This window comes from Phocoena sinus, chromosome 15 (assembly GCF_008692025.1).
Source record: "Phocoena sinus isolate mPhoSin1 chromosome 15, mPhoSin1.pri, whole genome shotgun sequence".
NCBI lineage: Eukaryota > Metazoa > Chordata > Mammalia > Artiodactyla > Phocoenidae > Phocoena > Phocoena sinus.
Genome location: NC_045777.1, coordinates 81307393 through 81323870, shown reverse-complemented (window position 1 = coordinate 81323870; position 16478 = coordinate 81307393). Strand labels below are relative to the sequence as shown.

General features: G+C 58.2%; 2 protein-coding genes and 1 pseudogene across 5 annotated transcripts; 1 reads left to right on the top strand and 2 right to left on the bottom strand.

Annotated features, from left to right (window-relative positions):
- Positions 1-148: 148 nt before the first annotated feature.
- Positions 149-1850, bottom strand: SAP25 (Sin3A associated protein 25). The gene is made up of 6 exons (XM_032604153.1): positions 1518-1850; positions 1211-1311; positions 1016-1122; positions 773-920; positions 599-696; positions 149-516 (listed from the first exon to the last, which is right to left on the bottom strand). Exons 1-6 carry the CDS (start codon positions 1661-1663, stop codon positions 223-225), a joined length of 894 nt encoding a protein of 297 aa, XP_032460044.1. The 5' UTR covers positions 1664-1850; the 3' UTR covers positions 149-222.
- A 151-nt stretch (positions 1851-2001) lies between these two features.
- LRCH4 (leucine rich repeats and calponin homology domain containing 4) lies at positions 2002-15003 on the bottom strand. 4 transcript variants are annotated; one of them, XM_032604148.1, is made up of 18 exons: positions 14624-14968; positions 10997-11141; positions 10722-10848; positions 10421-10526; positions 6656-6792; positions 6421-6536; positions 6181-6280; positions 5844-5934; positions 5671-5747; positions 5501-5562; positions 5277-5393; positions 5097-5165; positions 4900-5003; positions 4689-4772; positions 4381-4466; positions 4070-4207; positions 3900-3977; positions 2002-2386 (listed from the first exon to the last, which is right to left on the bottom strand). In XM_032604148.1, the coding sequence occupies exons 1-18, from the start codon at positions 14841-14843 to the stop codon at positions 2282-2284; spliced, it is 1962 nt and encodes a 653-aa protein (XP_032460039.1). In that variant the 5' UTR covers positions 14844-14968; the 3' UTR covers positions 2002-2281. The 4 variants fall into 4 exon arrangements, with proteins under 4 accessions (XP_032460039.1, XP_032460035.1, XP_032460036.1 ...); XM_032604144.1 differs by lacking the exon at positions 2002-2386 and adding an exon at positions 2744-3368 and having other exon boundaries at positions 14624-15003; XM_032604145.1 differs by lacking the exons at positions 2002-2386; positions 6421-6536 and adding an exon at positions 2744-3368 and having other exon boundaries at positions 6181-6366; positions 14624-14980.
- Positions 7348-9124, top strand: LOC116739793 (annotated as a pseudogene).
- Positions 15004-16478: the final 1475 nt, after the last annotated feature.

Below are 16478 nucleotides of genomic sequence, written 5' to 3'. Positions count from 1 at the left end.
GAAAAGTCTAGGTCCATGGATTCCCCTGCCTGACTGTAAGGGAAATGAGTAACAAGAATCTGAGGGGAGAGCAATCAAAGCCGTGGTGGAAGAAGAGACCCTATCCCTGCCTCCTCGCCCCACTCTGCTATCTGCCACAAGGAGCCTGTTTGCAAACCAACACTGTTTATTGTCAACAGAACCTGCCTGGGGAAGTAAGGGGCCCACTCTCCCCCAGAGGGGCTATGGACCTTGGCTGTCTGGGGCCCGTGGGAGAGATGGGTCCATGCAGTGAGAACAGCTCTGGCCACCACTGGCACCTGGGTGGTCAGAGGCAGGGTCTGGGGGGCCAGCAGGGGGCATGGGAGCCCCCGGGGAGCTGGGTCTTGGCTCCCCCTGGCTCATCTGCAGGAGGCCAGTGAGGGCGATCAGCTCAGGCCCACTGAGCCAGGCGGTGGAGCAGCCAGAGGATGGAGCGGGGAGGACCCTGGGGGACATGACTGGGGGTGGGAGCAGCAGCTTCAGAGAGCCCATCACCTGAGGAGAAAGGAGAGGCAAGGGTCTCCCCCCGAGCCCTGCGTGAAGGCTGGGGTGAGGCCAGGGCACGAAGAGCGCTCACCTGCTGACGGGCCTGAGACAGATACAGGGGAACACGCTGCCCACAGGGCAGCAGATGGTCAGAAAAAAAGACGTCTTCACAGCACGTCACCGGGAACCCTGGGGAGGAGAAGCTGCTAGGGTGGCCAGCGCTGCACTGGTTCTCCGCGGAGCCTGAGGGAACCAAGGGCCATACCTGCATCCCTGGGCACCTGCTCTCCACTCTGACGTCCTGCTAGACTGGGCCTGAGGCCTCTGCCTGAGGCTGCCTCGTACACAGGGCAGAATGAGGGATGGCGCAAGGTCCGGCCTGAGAAGGAGGTGCCTGACTCACAGCTGAGCCCCTGTGGAGGGATGGGAAAGATTCCTGGAGCTTCAGCCCCCTCCCAAGGCATCCCTGCCCCACCCGAGGGTGGTGCCACAGGTACCCCCAACTCACCCACACCAGCTGAGGTCCCGGTTTAGCTTCACAGTTGGGGTCCTGTGGCGCCAGCAGGGTCATCCTTGACGGGGCCACCTCCCAGGTCATCTGGGGGGGTAGGGGAACTGGGCGGGGGGAGGACTGGAGATTAAAATCGGCTCAGGAGTCGGTAAAAGGGTCTTGGGGGTAAAGATACCAGGACCCTGTACCTACCTGGGGTTCCCGGTGACCGCTCGGCAGCCAGGCCTGGGGGCGGCCGAGGCAGCTGCTGCTCTTTCCAGGTCCAGGAAGGCCTTCGGAACCAGGGCTGAGGACTGGGAAGGGGCGGTACTGAGATGCTTCGGTCACAGCCTCCCGCAATCACCTCCCTGCTCCAAGTCTGAATACTTCCAAGGCCGGGCCAAGGGTGCCCGGTGCGGGGAGACTGATCATACCCTTTCTTCACTACTAGGGACAACTGAGATCTCACACTGTGGGCCCCCGCGGGTTTTGCCCAAATGCCGCTGGCAGCGCCCCTCACCTGTCCTGTGGGGTTGTTCTTGGCTCCCGCAGGGCTTCCTCTCCAGAGTCCCAGGCCTGGCCGGGGTCGCTGCCCGCCGAGGGGCCTTGTTCCTCGGGCGCCTGCTCCTCGCCCACGCCCCACCGCCGGGGGGTCCAGGGCAACATGCCGCGTCCACGGAGAGGGCAGGTCAGGGCCCCGCGCCGCCCGCCTGGCACCTCCCGGCTCCCACTCGGGCGCAACCTCCCTCAGCGGCCCGCGCTGCCCTGCGCGCCCAGCTTGCGGCCCACCTCGCAAGGCTTCGCGGCGCAGGCGTCCAGCGCGTTTCCGGGCCACGTGGCGCACGGTCCCGCCGGGAGCCCGCGAGCGCCCCCTGGCGGCGCGGACGGCGGGGGCGCACGGAAGGGTGAAAACGGCCAGAGGGAACTGCGGCGCGCGCACGTGTGAGGCTACACCGTCCCCGGCACGCACCGCTCTCGTTCGCAGGCACACACACACACAGCTAAGGGGCAACCTAGAGGGCTTCCGGCTTCCGTTTATTGCACGTGACACGACACCCAGCCCCCAGTCTTCCATCCCAGACCCTCGACCACGCCCAGAGGCGGCCTCGCGCCTTGCTGGGCCAGCCTGCTTCCAAGCTCCCGGGCAGACAGGTGCCCGAGGCACAGGGCCAGGCCCGAGGCCGCCCTCACCAGTCCTCACTAGAGAGCAGAGCCCAGGTGTGGCTGTCTTCTCTGTTCCTGGGGTTCCCGCCGGGTCGGGCCCCTGCACCCCGACCTCAACCCCTAAGGCCGTTCCAGCAGTGCATGGATGACAGCAGCGATGTAGGGGAGGCCCCTTCCCGGGGCCCCCTCCTCTTCCAGGATGTGGTGGGGCTGGCACAGGGACTCCTACAGGGAGGGGCCCAGGTTAAGTTCCCCTTGTCACCTCCTCCTCTCAGCTGTAGGGTGGGAGACACCCTAAAGGAGCCTGGGCAAAGGAAGCTAACAGAATGTAGCAGGCAAGGGTCAAGGGCACCCTGGACATGGCTTGGGGACAAATGAGATGCAAGGAAGCTGCCAGAGGATAACAGAAGGGAGATGACACAGGGGGCCAAGGCTCAGAGGGAAGGACAGACCTGCCATTTCCAGAGGGAAATGCTGGAGTAGGCAAGCTGGCACATAGAGCCCAGGAGACACGGCCAGGAATGGGCCCCCGTCACAGCAGGAGCAGACGCAAACACGCAAACACACACACACACAGGCAGCCACAGTCTGTACAATTTATACAAGAGACAGAGACCCAGGCTGGGCCCCTGCATCCCCTACAAATATAGAGTTCTCTCTACAAAATATAGATAATTTAGCCCCCTATAGCAGCTGGGGGGGGGGGATGGTGCAAGGAGGAAGGTTAAGACCCACCCTCTAGGGAAGCAGAGGGCAGGGCAGGGAGAGGACTTAAAAGGCACCATCAGCACTGAATAGGGAGGGGCTACAGGAGGGTGGCCAGAGGCTGGGGGCCCAGGGTCTGGGGGCACCAGAGTGGGGCCTCTGAGGTCAGTGTTTATGAGGGGAGGGGGGTTCACTAGTGTCTTTGGTAGGGGCTGAAGGCACCACCGGCGGGGAAGGGGGTTTGCACAGGAGTCTTATAAATAGAAGTAGGGCAAGGGAGTAGGGGAAGGGGTGACTTCAGGTCCTAGGAACCCAGGAGCCGAGTGTAGATGACACAGAGCAGCAGCATGAGGACCACGTAGAAGAGGATGAAGCCTCCCAGACCAGAGGGGGGCCAGAGGGGCGGGGGGTACCTGCCCCCCGCCCGCTTCACAGCCTCCAGGGTGGTCCACAGCCCCTGGGCAGTGCCCTGGAGGAGATCCGAGGGCGAGCACAGGTCAGCCTGGGAAGGGAGAGTAGGACAGATGGACAAGGACAAAGGACAAAAGACGTCAGCAGCAGCAGCAGCAGCAGCAGCAGGACAATCCTTCCCACCCCTGCCCTCATGTGCCAGGGCCAGAACCACGCCAGCATGCGGAGTGCGGGAAGGGAGGCATGCGTGCCAGGGCCAGAGCCACGTCAGCATGCGGAGTGCGGGAAGGGAGGCATGCGTGCCAGGGTCAGAGCCACGCCAGCATGCGGAGTGCGGTAAGGGAGGCATGCGTGCCAGGGCCAGAGCCACGCCAGCATGCGGAGTGCGGGAAGGGAGGCATGCGTGCCAGGGCCAGAGCCACGCCAGCATGCGGAGTGCGGGAAGGGAGGCATGCAGGGGAGACGTGCGGGACAGGGGCTGGCAGATGTGCTTCCTGTTGAGAAGCAGACACGCCCCGTGAATGGAACCCTGCCATCCACGCAGGGTGCCCCGCTGAGCCCAGGACACTGCACCCTTTATAGGAGAGACCAGCCCTGTGCCCCTGAGAACACACCCCCATACCTCAGGCACCCCCATTTTTCGACAAGCTTCTAAGAAACTCTCCACATTCTTCCGAGACTTGAGGGCACTGAGTTTTGGCTGGGGGTGGGTAAGAAAGGAAAAAGAGAGTAAGGGGGAGGCCCCAGGAGGCCCTGTCCCAACCCCTATTTCCTGCCTGGGCCCCAACTGACCACAGCAGGTGAGGGCACATGAATGAAGGGCACGGAGCGGGGCCGCAGCTGGTTGGCCAGCTGACAGAGGATGACCCCATTGGCTAGAGCCTCTGCCAGGTCCTCGGGTAGGGGCCGCTGCAGCTGGGACTCAAGCACCTGGGAGGCAGGGGAAGGAGGGGGAGAGGTCAGGGTCAGCAGGGAACGCCCTCCTGCCCCTTCCGTCTCAGGGGAGGTACCAGGGTAGGCAAAAAGGCTGTTGAGGGAAGCCGGGAACCTCCAGGCACCACGCGGAGCCCAGGCTCCACCCACGCAGATCCCACCTCTCATACCTGGCGCAGCTGAGCCATCACCTCCTTTTCGTCCAAAAGCTGGGGGGATCGCCGAGGTCTCAAGACAGAGTCTGGTGAGGAAGGGCCTGGAGAGAGAGGAGGGTGTGGGGCCGCCTCCACTACGCACCATCGACTTTGCAGCCCGGTCGCAGGGTCTGGCACCCACATCACCTGCCTCTGCGCTTGTGGAATTTTCAACACAATGGGACAACTGACCAGAGAACTCCCAGGCCAGAAGGGACGGCCCTAGCGCCGGGGTTAGTGCTGGATTAGCACCGGGTTGGTACTGGGTAGGAGGGAAGACCCACCTGAGCTGCTCTGAGAGGAAGAACGGAAGAGGAAGCTGTTTGGTCTCTGAATGGAGCTGAGCGGCCGGGGAGCAGGTGCGGTCGCTGGGGGCCGGAGCCAGGGGGCAGGAGAAGCATCCCCTCAGTGTCCTACTCCTCCCTCAGGCCACCAGGTCTCAACCCCCCCTCACCTACACAGGCCCGCACCCTCCTCCCAGTGCCGCCGTCCCACCTGGTCCTGCTGTAGGAAGTGGCTCCTGGGAGGTGGAGGCGGGGGCGGGAGCACCCTGCCCCCCCGAAGCTCCCAGCTGGGTGGCATTGGACTTGGGCGTGCCGCTGAGGAGAGACAGAAGGGGAATCGAAGGGATGCTCAGGGGAAGGGCGTGTAAGGCGAGGACCGAGGGAGGCGGGGTCCAGGAGGACACATACTTGTAGGTGGCCTGAGCTGACGAGGCGGCAGCAACCCCGCCAGGAGCCCTGACCCCCAGCTTCGGAAAACTAGAAAATGAAGGTGTGGGGTCAGCAGTGCCAGGCGGGGCTCCGCCAACCCCGAGAGGCAGGGAAGCTCAGGAGGCCTCACCGCCAGGGCAGCTGCTCCCACGCCCACACCTGTCCTTCCTTGGGGAACCCCACACTCCACTCTGCTGCTGCTGCCGCCGCTCGCGCTCCTGCCACAGCTGCAAGGTGTCTGGGCGCCGCCTCTCCTCCCCTGCCGGCTCCTCCCGCCTGCGGGGCATAGGCAGGATGAGAGGTGGAGCGGGGCCGGAGGAGAGGACAGGAGGGAGGGCGATGCAGTAAAGGGAGGAGGCGCCGCCTCAGGTGGCTCCGGGTACCTGCTGCTTGGTGCCCTCTCCCCATCCCCTGTCACAGGGCTCGATTCTGGTGGCCGCTGCTCCTGAAGAAAGAACAGCAGAGGGGCTGAGGGGGTTCCCCGAGCCTACACTGGCTCCCCTCCTCCAGCTCTCTCATGGTGGATGGACAGGTGGACGCGGGCTCCCCTCACCTCGCCAGCACCTCGCTCTTCGTCCTCCCCAGGGACGTGGCTGTCGATGAAGTCAACCTGCTCAGGGTCTCCGTCAGCTGGAGAGAGCAGTGCGCATCAGCGAGCCGATGCGGGTGTTAGGCCCTCGTCTATGCCCCGCCCCCTGGCCCCTAGCCCGTGACCCCACTACACACCAGAGCCATCCTCCCGCCGCTCCCTGGGTCCCCGAGGCTCCCGGGCCAGCTCTGAGATCCGGAACGACAACTCGGAAAATTCATCAGTTGACTGTAAATGCAGAAATGCAGAGACAGGAGACAGCCTCTCTGGAGTCCCGGGGCCCATGGGGTTCAGGGCCCCAGGCTCTGCTGCTGAGCCAGCCCTTCCCCGCGAGATACTTGGGCGAGTGAAGGAAGAGGACTCCAGCCATCACCAGTCACTCTGAGCTTCAGAGGTAGAAGGCGAAAGGTCCCAGCTCAGAGGTTCTCCCCTGGGGCTGAGATCCCCCATGATCCTTGGAAAGGAGGCCCTTACCTCATTTCCAGACCACCTCTTGCTGCCACTGTCAACGCTGTGGAAGCCTGAGTCCAGCCCTCCGTCATACCGACGTCCCGGAAACAAGTCCTCAGCGGGGCTGGGGCCAGCCAGGGAGAGCTGGTCAGCTCCATTCTGGGCAGCAACCCCGTCATCCGCCCTCCGGAAACCATGGGGTCCCTGGTGCTAGGAAGGGGTTTAAGTATCCAGGGGATTCCTTCCTTCCCACTTGGAACTTACCAGGGGCTGAAACTCGGGGGGCGGGAAGGGGCCAGGTCCCCCAGTGCAGACCCCCCGCGCCGCCCAGCCTCTGTTGACAAATACTTGAAGATGTGAAGTTTCCCCTTCAGGCAGATCTAGATGTGGAGGCGCATGGGGGGGTAGTTAGGGGAAGAGAGGGGGGCCTCCCAGATCCTGCCTGGCTACCGAAGGGACCTGTGCCCCCAACTCCTGCCCATTCTCGGGCCGTCCTCACCTGGGCAGGCGGGCTTTGCAGGGGGTTGCTGTCCAGCAAAATGACCTGCAGGTGCCTGAGGCGGCAGAAGGAGACCGGGATGCGGGAGACACGGTTACAGGAGAAATCCAGGCGGACAAGAGGAAGGTCTCCCAGCTCTGGCGGTGGGTGAGGGAAGAGTTAGAAGCATGCCCCGGGGCGGGGCCTTGTGCTCACTTCCTCTGCCCCCTGCTCTGGCTAGTGGGTCACCCCTGGGGCCGCCGCGCCTCCGCCCTGGTTGGCTGAGGGCACTCCCCAGGACCCACCTCCCTGCTCCTCTTCCCGCTCAGACCAACTTCAGCTGCTGCCCACCCCACGTGCTTCCCTCGCCTTGTCCTCCCACCCCACCGCCACTTCCTCCTTCTCAAGTGTCCGTCACAGGGCCCAAACCAAGCTGTGCCACCGCGTTGCTCAAAAGCCTTCCAGGATCTGCAGGCGGGGCTTCTGCGGGTGAGCGGGCTGCACCGTGCACAAAGGCACGGGGAGAGGGGCTGCTGCGACCGTACAGCCTCCACTAGCCAAGCCCTGGCCCACCCGCAGGAGAGGGTACCCTTCTCCACTTCTCAGAAAGGCACAGCTGGATTAGTGGTGCCCCGAGACACATAAGAATAAAAATCACTGCTCTGAAAAATTTCACGCCAAGCTGGCAGGTAATCCCCGTGTCAGTGTGACGTGCTAGCTCGGAAGTGTTTTCTGCCGCTATCACGGTTCGTCCGCTACACTGCATCATCACTGTGTCCCAGAACATGGGCATCAGCAAGAACGGGGACCTGCCCTGGCCCTCGCTCAGGAACGAATACAAGTATTTTCAAAGAATGACCACAACCTCTTCAGTAGAAGGGAAACAGAATTCGGTGATTATGGGTAGAAAACCTGGTTCTCCATTCCAGAGAATTGACCTTTAAAGGACAGAATTAATATAGTTCTCAGTAGAGAACTCACGGAACCTCCACAGGGAGCTCATTTTCTTGCCAGAGGTCTGGATGATGCCTTAAAACTTACTGAGCGACCAGAATTAACAAATAAAGTGGACATGGTCCGGACAGTGGGAGGCAGTTCTGTTTATAAGGAAGCCACGAACAAGCCAGGCCATCTTACAGTATTTGTGACAAGGACCATGCAGGAATTTGAAAGTGACACATTTTTTCCAGAAATTGATTTGGAAAAATATAAACTTATCTCAGAATATCCAGGTGTTCCTTCTGATGTCCAGGAGGAGAAAGGCATTAAGTACAACTTTGAAGTATATGAAAAGAACAATTAATGTGAAAGTGTTTTCTGATCTATTTCAAGCCTCCTCCTCCCCCCGAAAAAATTATGGTTTTTTTGTTGTAGAGACTTTTGTTGACTTTAGATCTGTGGATAATTATTTCTAAGCAAAGTACTTTTATTCCCCATTAATCTTAACTAGACTGTATCAGATACCATCTGTGAAACATTTCTTGCTGTAACTTCCTGAATGTCCACCAAGAGTCGAGAATAGGTGAGCAGCACCTGCCTGGGGCAGAACGTCTACCAAGACAGCCCGAAGTGGGAGAGCGCCCCAGCAGCGTGAGCTGAAACCAGAGCCCACAGAGCTAGGAGCTAGGCAGATGGGTGCAAGGTCAGAAATGGATTATAAACAGAAGAGCTAGCATTCAGTTATTAGAATCAGATCAAAAGAGGGACTGTGAATTACTTTATATCACACTTCTGAAAAAAATTCTCTTCACTCAGACCAGGAGTCAGTAAGTTGAAAAATCCAGGATATTCCACAGGGATAGTAAAGAGGTAGGTACAAGACTACCTTTTTGGTGGTTAAAGGAGAAGGTCTGAGACCTTAAAAAACTTTGTTTCTGATCTTCAGTAAGATTGTATGGGATGTTACAATGATAGAACAAGAATTGGCTGCTCTTCACAAAAAAGAATAATCTAATATCAAGCATAATGGCTAAAATTAAAAATTCAAAGAGCTAATAAATTGAGAATGGATATTGCTAGAAACCAAAATTAGCAAGTTAGAAACTAAACTTCACAGAATTAAAAAATGAAAATTAAAACACGTTTTACCCAACACGTTAGCAAAGATTCAGATTAAGTATCCAAAAAAAAAAACAAAAAGCATTTTCTGCCTTATAAATTGGTACAACCTTTTTAGAGTGTAAGTTAGCAACATCAATTAAAATTCAAAATATTCTGGGTTTGGACCCAGAACTTCCACTTCTAGAAGTTAATCCTGAACAAAGAAATGGACCCAAGAGTATTTGTTGCAACTTTTTTTTTTCAAACTTGGAAACAGCCCAAATGTTGATTAATAAGAAATAACTAACCAATATGTCTATAAAATGTAACGTCTACAGCAGTTAAGAAGAATGAAGTACTGACAGGAAAATGCCAAAAATTGCTAAGTAAAAGAAAGAGATTGTGTATAATACTCAAAATGTTTAATAAATGTTCATGTATGGGGAAAAAAAGAAAAAAATCACTGCTCTCTGGTCAAGCACCCCTCCCTGGTTAAAGAGTTCATGATCTGGCTCCACCCATGTCTCGCACCTTGCTGCCCACCCTCACACCACATCAGACAACCCCCTTTGTTCTGGGCCTCTCCACATGCTGTCTGCTCAGGTAGGAGAACCCCATTTTTCTGTCCACGCATCTTTCAAGGTTCAGCTCAAGGGTCATTTCTTCTATGAAATCTTTCTAAACACTAGGTTGGAATTTATTGCTCCTTCCTCTGGGCCCCCAGGGCATTTTGCTGGGGTCTCTTTTATGGCCCAGAGAGAGCCATGATCAAATGCTTATTTGTACCCCTACTGTCTCAGAAGGAAAGAAGGAGTGGGGGGGGGAGCCTAGAGAAAATGGATGGCCACCTGACTCCCCTCTCTTGTTCTTCAAAACCATGGGTAGCATGGCCCCAGCCTTCCCACCTAGCCTTGGCTTGCTTTTCTAACCACGTCTGTGCTGGACCTCCGTGCTTTACACACAGGGTTGCTTCTGCCTGGGTTGCAGAAGGATGGAGAACTCTCCTTCAAAGGTCAGCTCCTGCTGCACCTCTGGGCTGACTGAGGCCTTCCCCAGGTCCCTGAGCAGAGCCACACGGCTCCCTCTAGCCCCTACTGCGCTAAGTTTCCAAGTTTCCTGTTCTAGCGCTTCCCTCTGCTTGTCTCTCCCCATTGAGCCATTAAATCTTAAGAGTTGGCCCCAGATCTGAGTGACATCACTCACATCTACCTGTTCCCCACCTAAAACACAGGAAACACACACACACAACAATGCTGGCTGAATAAAGGAAGGTGTGCCTGCTTTGCAGCAAAGGCTATCAAGTGTCAGGTGCATCACAATTAGCCCATTAAAATGGGGTTGCCTGAGCTCCAGCTCACTGGCTCAGAATCTCTGGGGAGGCAGCACAGGACCTCACCTGACTCAGGCTTTGAGAGCTTCGTGGGCGCTAAATGGTGACACTGGGTGACCTTGAGGGCTCCTCTTGACTGTGAAATTCTACAGGGTGCCGATGCACTCACGACTCCCCTTCCTGTACCCTTCCCCAGATTTGTCAAGCACGGCTAATAACCCATGCTTTGCCAGCCTCAGAGGGTTGCTGGTCAAGAGCAAAGAAAATTTACAGCATGTCTCATGCATTGCAAAACCCTGGGCAACTAAGGCATTATTTTTCCTTGAAGATTCCTTGTCTGTGACTCCTCCAAGGTAGATACACAGACACAGACACACACACAGACACACACCCCTCCAGGGCTTCCTTTTCCTCACCATCAGGCAGGGCGCTGAGCTGGTTCCTGCGAACATTTAGATCCCGCAGGGAAGGGAGGCCACACAGCTCCGCTGGGAGAGATGGCAACTCATTGCTGCTCACATCCTAGAATGAGGAAAGAAGTAGGGAAGGAGCCACAGACCCCGAGCATCAGAAACTACCTCCTGGACCTGGCCGCCTGCTTTAGTCTCGGCTTTTCCCCTAGGGTGCATCCCTCCTTTTCCTGCGCTCCCCCGCCCCCCAGAGGTCCCTAGTGCCTGGCTCATCAGTCCCTCTTGTCACCCTGCTCCCCATCCTCACGAGCTGCCGCAGGCTTCCCAGGGCGCTGATGTCGGGAGGTAGTGCCCCCAGTTTGTTGTTGCTGACAATGAGTACTCGCAGGGGCAGCTGGCAGATGTAGGGCGGCAGCGATGACAGCTGGTTTCGGCTGTGGGAGGGAGGAGGGCAGTGGGCTCACCCTCCAGGCATGGCGCTGTCCTTTCAGCCTCACCGGGAGGGTCATTCAGGGTGCCGTTCACTGGTACTTGGGGCCGAGAAGGACCACCCCCTACCCTGCAGTGGCCCTGCCTCCCTACCTGAGGTTGAGGTAGGTGAGAGCTGTGAGATTCCCCAAGGCTGGGTTCAGGCATCTCAGACAATTGTGGTAGAGGCTCAGACCCTCCAGGGACACCAGCTGGCACGCTGCCTCTGGCACCTCGGGGAACCGGTTCCGGGACAGGTCTAGGGGAAGCAAGTGTCAGTGGAGAGCTTGCAAAGATCCAGCCCTGGACAGGAAGACCTTGAACTTCCCCAGAGCCAAGGAATCAGACCTATAAACCTGGACCCTCTGGAGCGAGAAGAAAGCCTTCCGTAACCTGGAGCCCATTCCAAGCGTAGTCAGAGCGGCAAAGGGAAGGCAAAGGCCTTGGGGTCTCTGGGCTGGAGAAGCCTAGACTTGGGGGAGGGGGGCGAGCCATGAACACCATCTTCAAACGCACAAATGCAGGGCTATCCTGTAAGGGTGGCTGGATTCTATAACTCTTGTGGTTTCTGTTGTTCTGTGATGCCTGGAGAGGTGGAAGGCAAAGGTCATAGGAGAAGGTTGGTGCTCCAAAGGAACTAGCAAGGTGATGGGCTGGGAGGTTCAAGGTAAGAATATGAACAACCCCTGGGGGACACGACCGAGAAAGCTCATCCCTCCTAGGTGCCCTGTCTCCCAACCTCTACCTATTTTCCACCAAGGGTTATTACAGCCTGGCTCTAGAGACCTGACACTGGCCACTGGTTTTTCACCAGTCCCTGGGATCAGCAAGCCAGGTCCAAGGGACTATGAAGTCACAGATTCCCAAGGACCCGGAGGGAAAGGCAAGTGGACCAAGCCGGAGGTGGGAGGTGGAGTCCCAGGCACACCTTCCTCAGAGCTGGCCTCCTTCCTGCCCTCTTCCACTCTCAAAGGCCTGCTTCTACTTCCTCTCTTGCTGACCCGGACTTCAGACCAGCTCCTTTGCCTCGAGTCTTGGGCACGGGCGAGGAGTGGAGAGGGTGGAAAGGACGGGAGAGTCTACTACCATCCTTTTATCTCAACCAGCGGCTTGCTAGACCAGTGCAAGGCGTCCAGTACGGGGTTCCTGCCAGTCTGGAGGCTCTCACTGCTTAGACTGCTACAAGCCCGGGTCTCTGCTCCCTCTGTCCAGCCTGTATTGGGAGGGGCCCAGGGCCTGCTGGGGAAGTCCCAGGGAACAGAGCTTGGGTGAGCTTCTTAGAGGGCCCTCTCCACGGAGGCGCAAGCAAAAGCCGAGAGGAGGGGAAGCGGGGGTATATCCCCCAAGGAAATGAGTCTTGTGACAGGAAATGAAGTAGAAATAACCTGTCAGGTTCTGTCTCTGGGCCCTGTATTTACCAGGGCGGACGACAGCCTGACGCCCCAGGAACCCTCTCTGCTCCCAGCCCTGGTGTGCACAGAAAAAAGACCTGTCACAGGAGAAGACAGTTCCAGAGAGGGTGGGAGGATGAGATGCAGCCCTCCCGCCCTCCCCCTCCACCTGCCCGCTTCCTCTGCATCCACAAATGCGTGTGCTGCACGCGCATGTGGACGAGGGGGGTGGAGGGCAAGCTGTGTTGGGGTGGGCCAGGGAGCGGGGGCAAAAGCTCAGAGCGGGTGAGCGGAAGGGAGCGGGGCTGGAGGAGCGGTGCACAGGAGGCACAGGATGCGGTCTGCGAGAGAACGAGCTGCACTTCTCTTTTGTGAGAGCAGCCCTTCCCCCCACCTCAGGATTCATCCTCCTATCGGGGTCCGGGGACCGAGTCCAAGGGACAGCAGGGACCTGCGCCACAGCACACGTGCAAGGAAAACGCTGGTTCAGAAAGAGCTGCGGAAGCAGGAGGAGAGGTTCCACAAGATTCAGTCAGCAGAGCTGAAGTTTTTAGTCCGTCAGGGTTGAAGGGCAAGGAAGTGTGGAGAGCAGGGTATGGGCAACAGACTGGGTTCCTGTCACTTCCTCTTTCCACCCCAAGCTACAGGCACCCTGCCTGGGGAGAGGGGCCGGAGGAGAGAGTTCTGGACGAGAGAGACCCACCTGGCCTAGAACCTGGGCCCTGAAAGGACTGAGGATTCCTGTGTGGAGAGCAGGGTAGAGAGGGGTTCTCAGGAAGCTGGGATTGTCCCGCTTGCCCTGGAGGACGGGCTGCACCCTGAGCCGGAATGCTGGGGGAGGAGGCGGAGAGGGGGTGGGAGCTGGGAGAGGGCCCGGGAGGTCTCGGGAGTTTTCCCCAGGAGTCCACTCACACAGACAGAGCCCTAAGGAAGTAAAGAATAACATTTGGTCTTTGTCAAAAAACAAGCAAGGGGGAGGGGAAAGGGAACAGACGGCAAGTGTCACACAGCTGCTGAGGTCAGTCTGGAGCTGGGGGGTTAGGCGGCTCGGGGAGACTGAGAGAGACAGCAGTGGCTGCCGGCTGCCCTGAACTCACTCGCCCAAGAGTGGGCGAGTGAGTTTACCTAGCAACCCAAGACAAGGGGAGTGGTTTCAACTGGTTCTCTCCAGAACAGTCGAGGAAAGAGTGTGCGTCGGCGCCCACTAGAGTGTTTGCAGGTGAGCAGGCACCTGCTGGGGGGCAGTGCAGTCCCAGGGCACTGTCATCAGGCGGACACTCTCATCCAGCCCCAAGTCCCATCCTGGGCTCGGCTGGGGTGGGGCTTTGGGAATGCAGTCCTCCACCCCTCTTCCAATCCCCACCCCCCAGCTGCCAGCCTAAGGTCAGAGTTTGCCTCCTGAGCAGCTGAGGCCTGACTCACTTGTCACAGTGGAGTCCCTGCACCCTACCATCAACAGACACCAGGGTGGAGGGAGCATGATTAGAGGGATCCTATGGGTGGGGGACTAGGAAGGACAGTTGGACCGTCTCTAGCTTCCCAGCACTCCTAGCTGGGAGATAAGATTTCCTTCCTTTCAGCAGCTGCCTCAAGTCCCTCCCCCGTGGGGAAAGCAGAAACTGAAATGGGAATTCTAGGGTCTCTGTGAGATCACAGGCTCCACAGTGACCTCACACACGCAAGAAGGAGGAGGAGTCGCAGATAAAGGAGTCAGGGATAATAGGAGGAAGAGCTCGCGGAGAAAAGAGTTGGGGGAGGTGGGAGATTTGCTTTTTTCCCACAGGCTGGCTGGGGGAAGAATGGAGAGAGTCAGCGGCCTTAGGGGGCGGGACTACAATCAAAGGAAACAGAAACTTGGGGCTGTCAGGGGCAAACGCATGGAAGCGGGGGCCTGGGGCTGCTCTTATCTTTGGTGGAACAGGGGAAAGAGTTGGAGACTAAGTGGAAAAAGAGAAAGGAGTCATGGGGGGGGGCTCGTGAGGGCTGCTTTATGGAACGATCAGAACTGAGGTTGAAGAGATCACGCAAATGAGCCAAGCAGGTGAGGGCCAGGACCATTCTACAGGTGCGCAGACATGCAAATAAAGAGAAGCGGGGCGGGGTAGGGGGGCGCTCACGACGCTCAGCCAGAGATTCCTGAGCGTTCCGTGCAAACCAGAAAAGCGCTCATTGTCTAGTAGTTCTTAAGGTGGGGAGGGGGTGGTAGCAGACTTATGCAAATCAGCAGAATCTAGAACTCCGACGGCCAGGTGATGGGGCGGGCCAGACTCCCGGGCCCGGGAAGAAACAAGCGAGGGGCGGGGCTATGTAAATGAGGGTCCCGGCCGGGCTCGGAGCCGGGTGCACTCACCAGCCTGGGTGATGTCTGACAGGTCGTAGCTGCGGGCCGCGCCCCGGGGGAAGTGCTTCAAACGCCGGTTAGACAGGTTCAGGGTCCCGGTGGCCACGGCCTCCTCTAGAGCCCGCTCTGCACTGCGGCTCCCGGGCAGACCCGGAGACCCTGGAACGGAGGTCGTGGCCGCCGCCTCCTCACCCCCGGCGGCGAGAGAGGCCGCTACCGCCGCCGCCATCCGCTCCCGGCGGCTCCCGCTGCCTGACTGACGGGACCGGCCGTCCCTCCTTGCCCTCCCCCTCCTCGGAGCCGCCGTAGTCGCTTCCAGGGGGAGGAAGCGGGCTCAGGGACCCGACGGACCAATCGGGATCCCGAGACGCGTCGGAAGTGGCTAATCAGAACCCGCCGGCGGGGTGGAGACGCCGGCGCTGAAGAGAGGCGAGAGAAGGGAGGGGGACTAGAATAGAGTGCTCGCCAACGGCCTACTCTCCAGGCCGGCCCGCCCCGCGCAGCCGCACCCAATCACAAATCTTAGGAGTGGAGATGGAGCCAATCAGGTCCAATCAGGAGGCGGGGACGTCGGCCCTCCACTAGAAGGGATAGAGGCCGAGAAACGCAAACCCTGGTCCTCTTCCAACGACAACCAATCGCAAGCCAGATACAGGCGAGTGACTGTAAAGAAGGCCAATTAGACCCTCCAGAGGGAACCTGGCCCGGCCTCTTCTCTGAGGGACTGCTCTACCTACCAATAGCATGGGCGAGAAGTCTGTCCCTTCGCTAAGGAGGAGATGGGTGAGCTAGAACTTTGAGGTTGAGGTAAAGAATGTGAGTGCGGCACGCTGGGCTGGCTGGAAGCAGTGCAGCGATTGCAGTAGTGTGTGCGAGCTAGACGTGTTAGGGAGCGAGCCAGCTTTGCGGGCGCCAGGGTGACCGTAGGGATGGGGGGAGCGGGAGGCAAGGTGATGCCTGAGGCTAGTGTACAGGGGGTCGTTGCAGCCGAAGGGACCTTGGATGCCATTCTGGCTGCGGAGACCGAGGCCCCGCGACAATCTCCGGAGTCCGGGCGGACCTGTGGCTTCCCAGGGGCTGGAAAGGCCCAGCTCAACGCCTCGAGGGAGGGTTAAGGGAGACCGGGAAGGCCTCGAAAATACCGCCCGGCCTACACCCCTGCCCAAAGGAGCGCGCCTGGGCAGGAATTGTGATGATCAGATCTGGGGGGTTAGTCTAGAAGGGACCACCCCACCTAGAAGAAGTCCTCCGTTTTACAAATGAGGAAACTGAGGCGGAGGGAAGTCGATGAGCTGTCAAGAGCAAACAGCAGGTTACTGACAGCTCACACTAGAAGCCAGGCTTCCCCCTGCATCAGCTTTTGCGGTGGACTTTTTTCTGTTCGTACCCTCTTCTTTGCCTCCCGAGGTGAAATGGAGTGGATCAACGGGACCCAGTTACAAGAGGAAGCTGCAGATACTTGCTCCGTCTGCTGAGAGATCTTAGCATCCTGTTAGGTGGCATAGGACCTAATATAATCCACTTCATTGGTTAATAGTTGCCAAGCCACAAATAGCTGAAGGTTCTTTCCCATAAGTCACATCTCACACGTTGACATTCCGAAACGTTTATGGAGTTATTAAAATTCCATCCTACGTGTCCCAAACGAGCTGTTTACTAGTCCCTCTGAATAAGGGAGTTTGATTGGATGGTTGACCATCTTTTAGCTAACACGGAAAGCAAATGAGTCTGTAATACTATATGCAGCTGAGGGTTGGTTGTCCAGGCCTGGATTCCTCAGTTCATGGGAGAGCCAGCTACCCCTTGGATGGATTGGTGTAGATCCTTTGCCCCTATGTGGACAGACACAGCCCCAACTCCTGCT

Bases quoted from the DNA above. Each gene is read 5' to 3' on its own strand.
- SAP25 (XM_032604153.1), bottom strand. From the start codon at position 1,663: ATGTTGCCCTGGACCCCCCGGCGGTGGGGCGTGGGCGAGGAGCAGGCG. The intron at 921-1,015 runs GTGAGTTGGGGG...ATCCCTCCACAG, and splicing joins CGGGACCTCAGCTGGTGTGG to GGGCTCAGCTGTGAGTCAGG. The intron at 697-772 runs GTATGGCCCTTG...TCTCCTCCCCAG, and splicing joins GCAGGTGCCCAGGGATGCAG to GGTTCCCGGTGACGTGCTGT.
- LRCH4 (XM_032604144.1), bottom strand. From the start codon at position 14,843: ATGGCGGCGGCGGTAGCGGCCTCTCTCGCCGCCGGGGGTGAGGAGGCG. The intron at 10,527-10,721 runs GTGAGGATGGGG...TCCTCATTCTAG, and splicing joins TGGGAAGCCTGCGGCAGCTC to GATGTGAGCAGCAATGAGTT. The intron at 4,773-4,899 runs GTGGGACGGCGG...TCCGGCCCCCAG, and splicing joins ACTTCCTACAGCAGGACCAG to CGACCGCACCTGCTCCCCGG.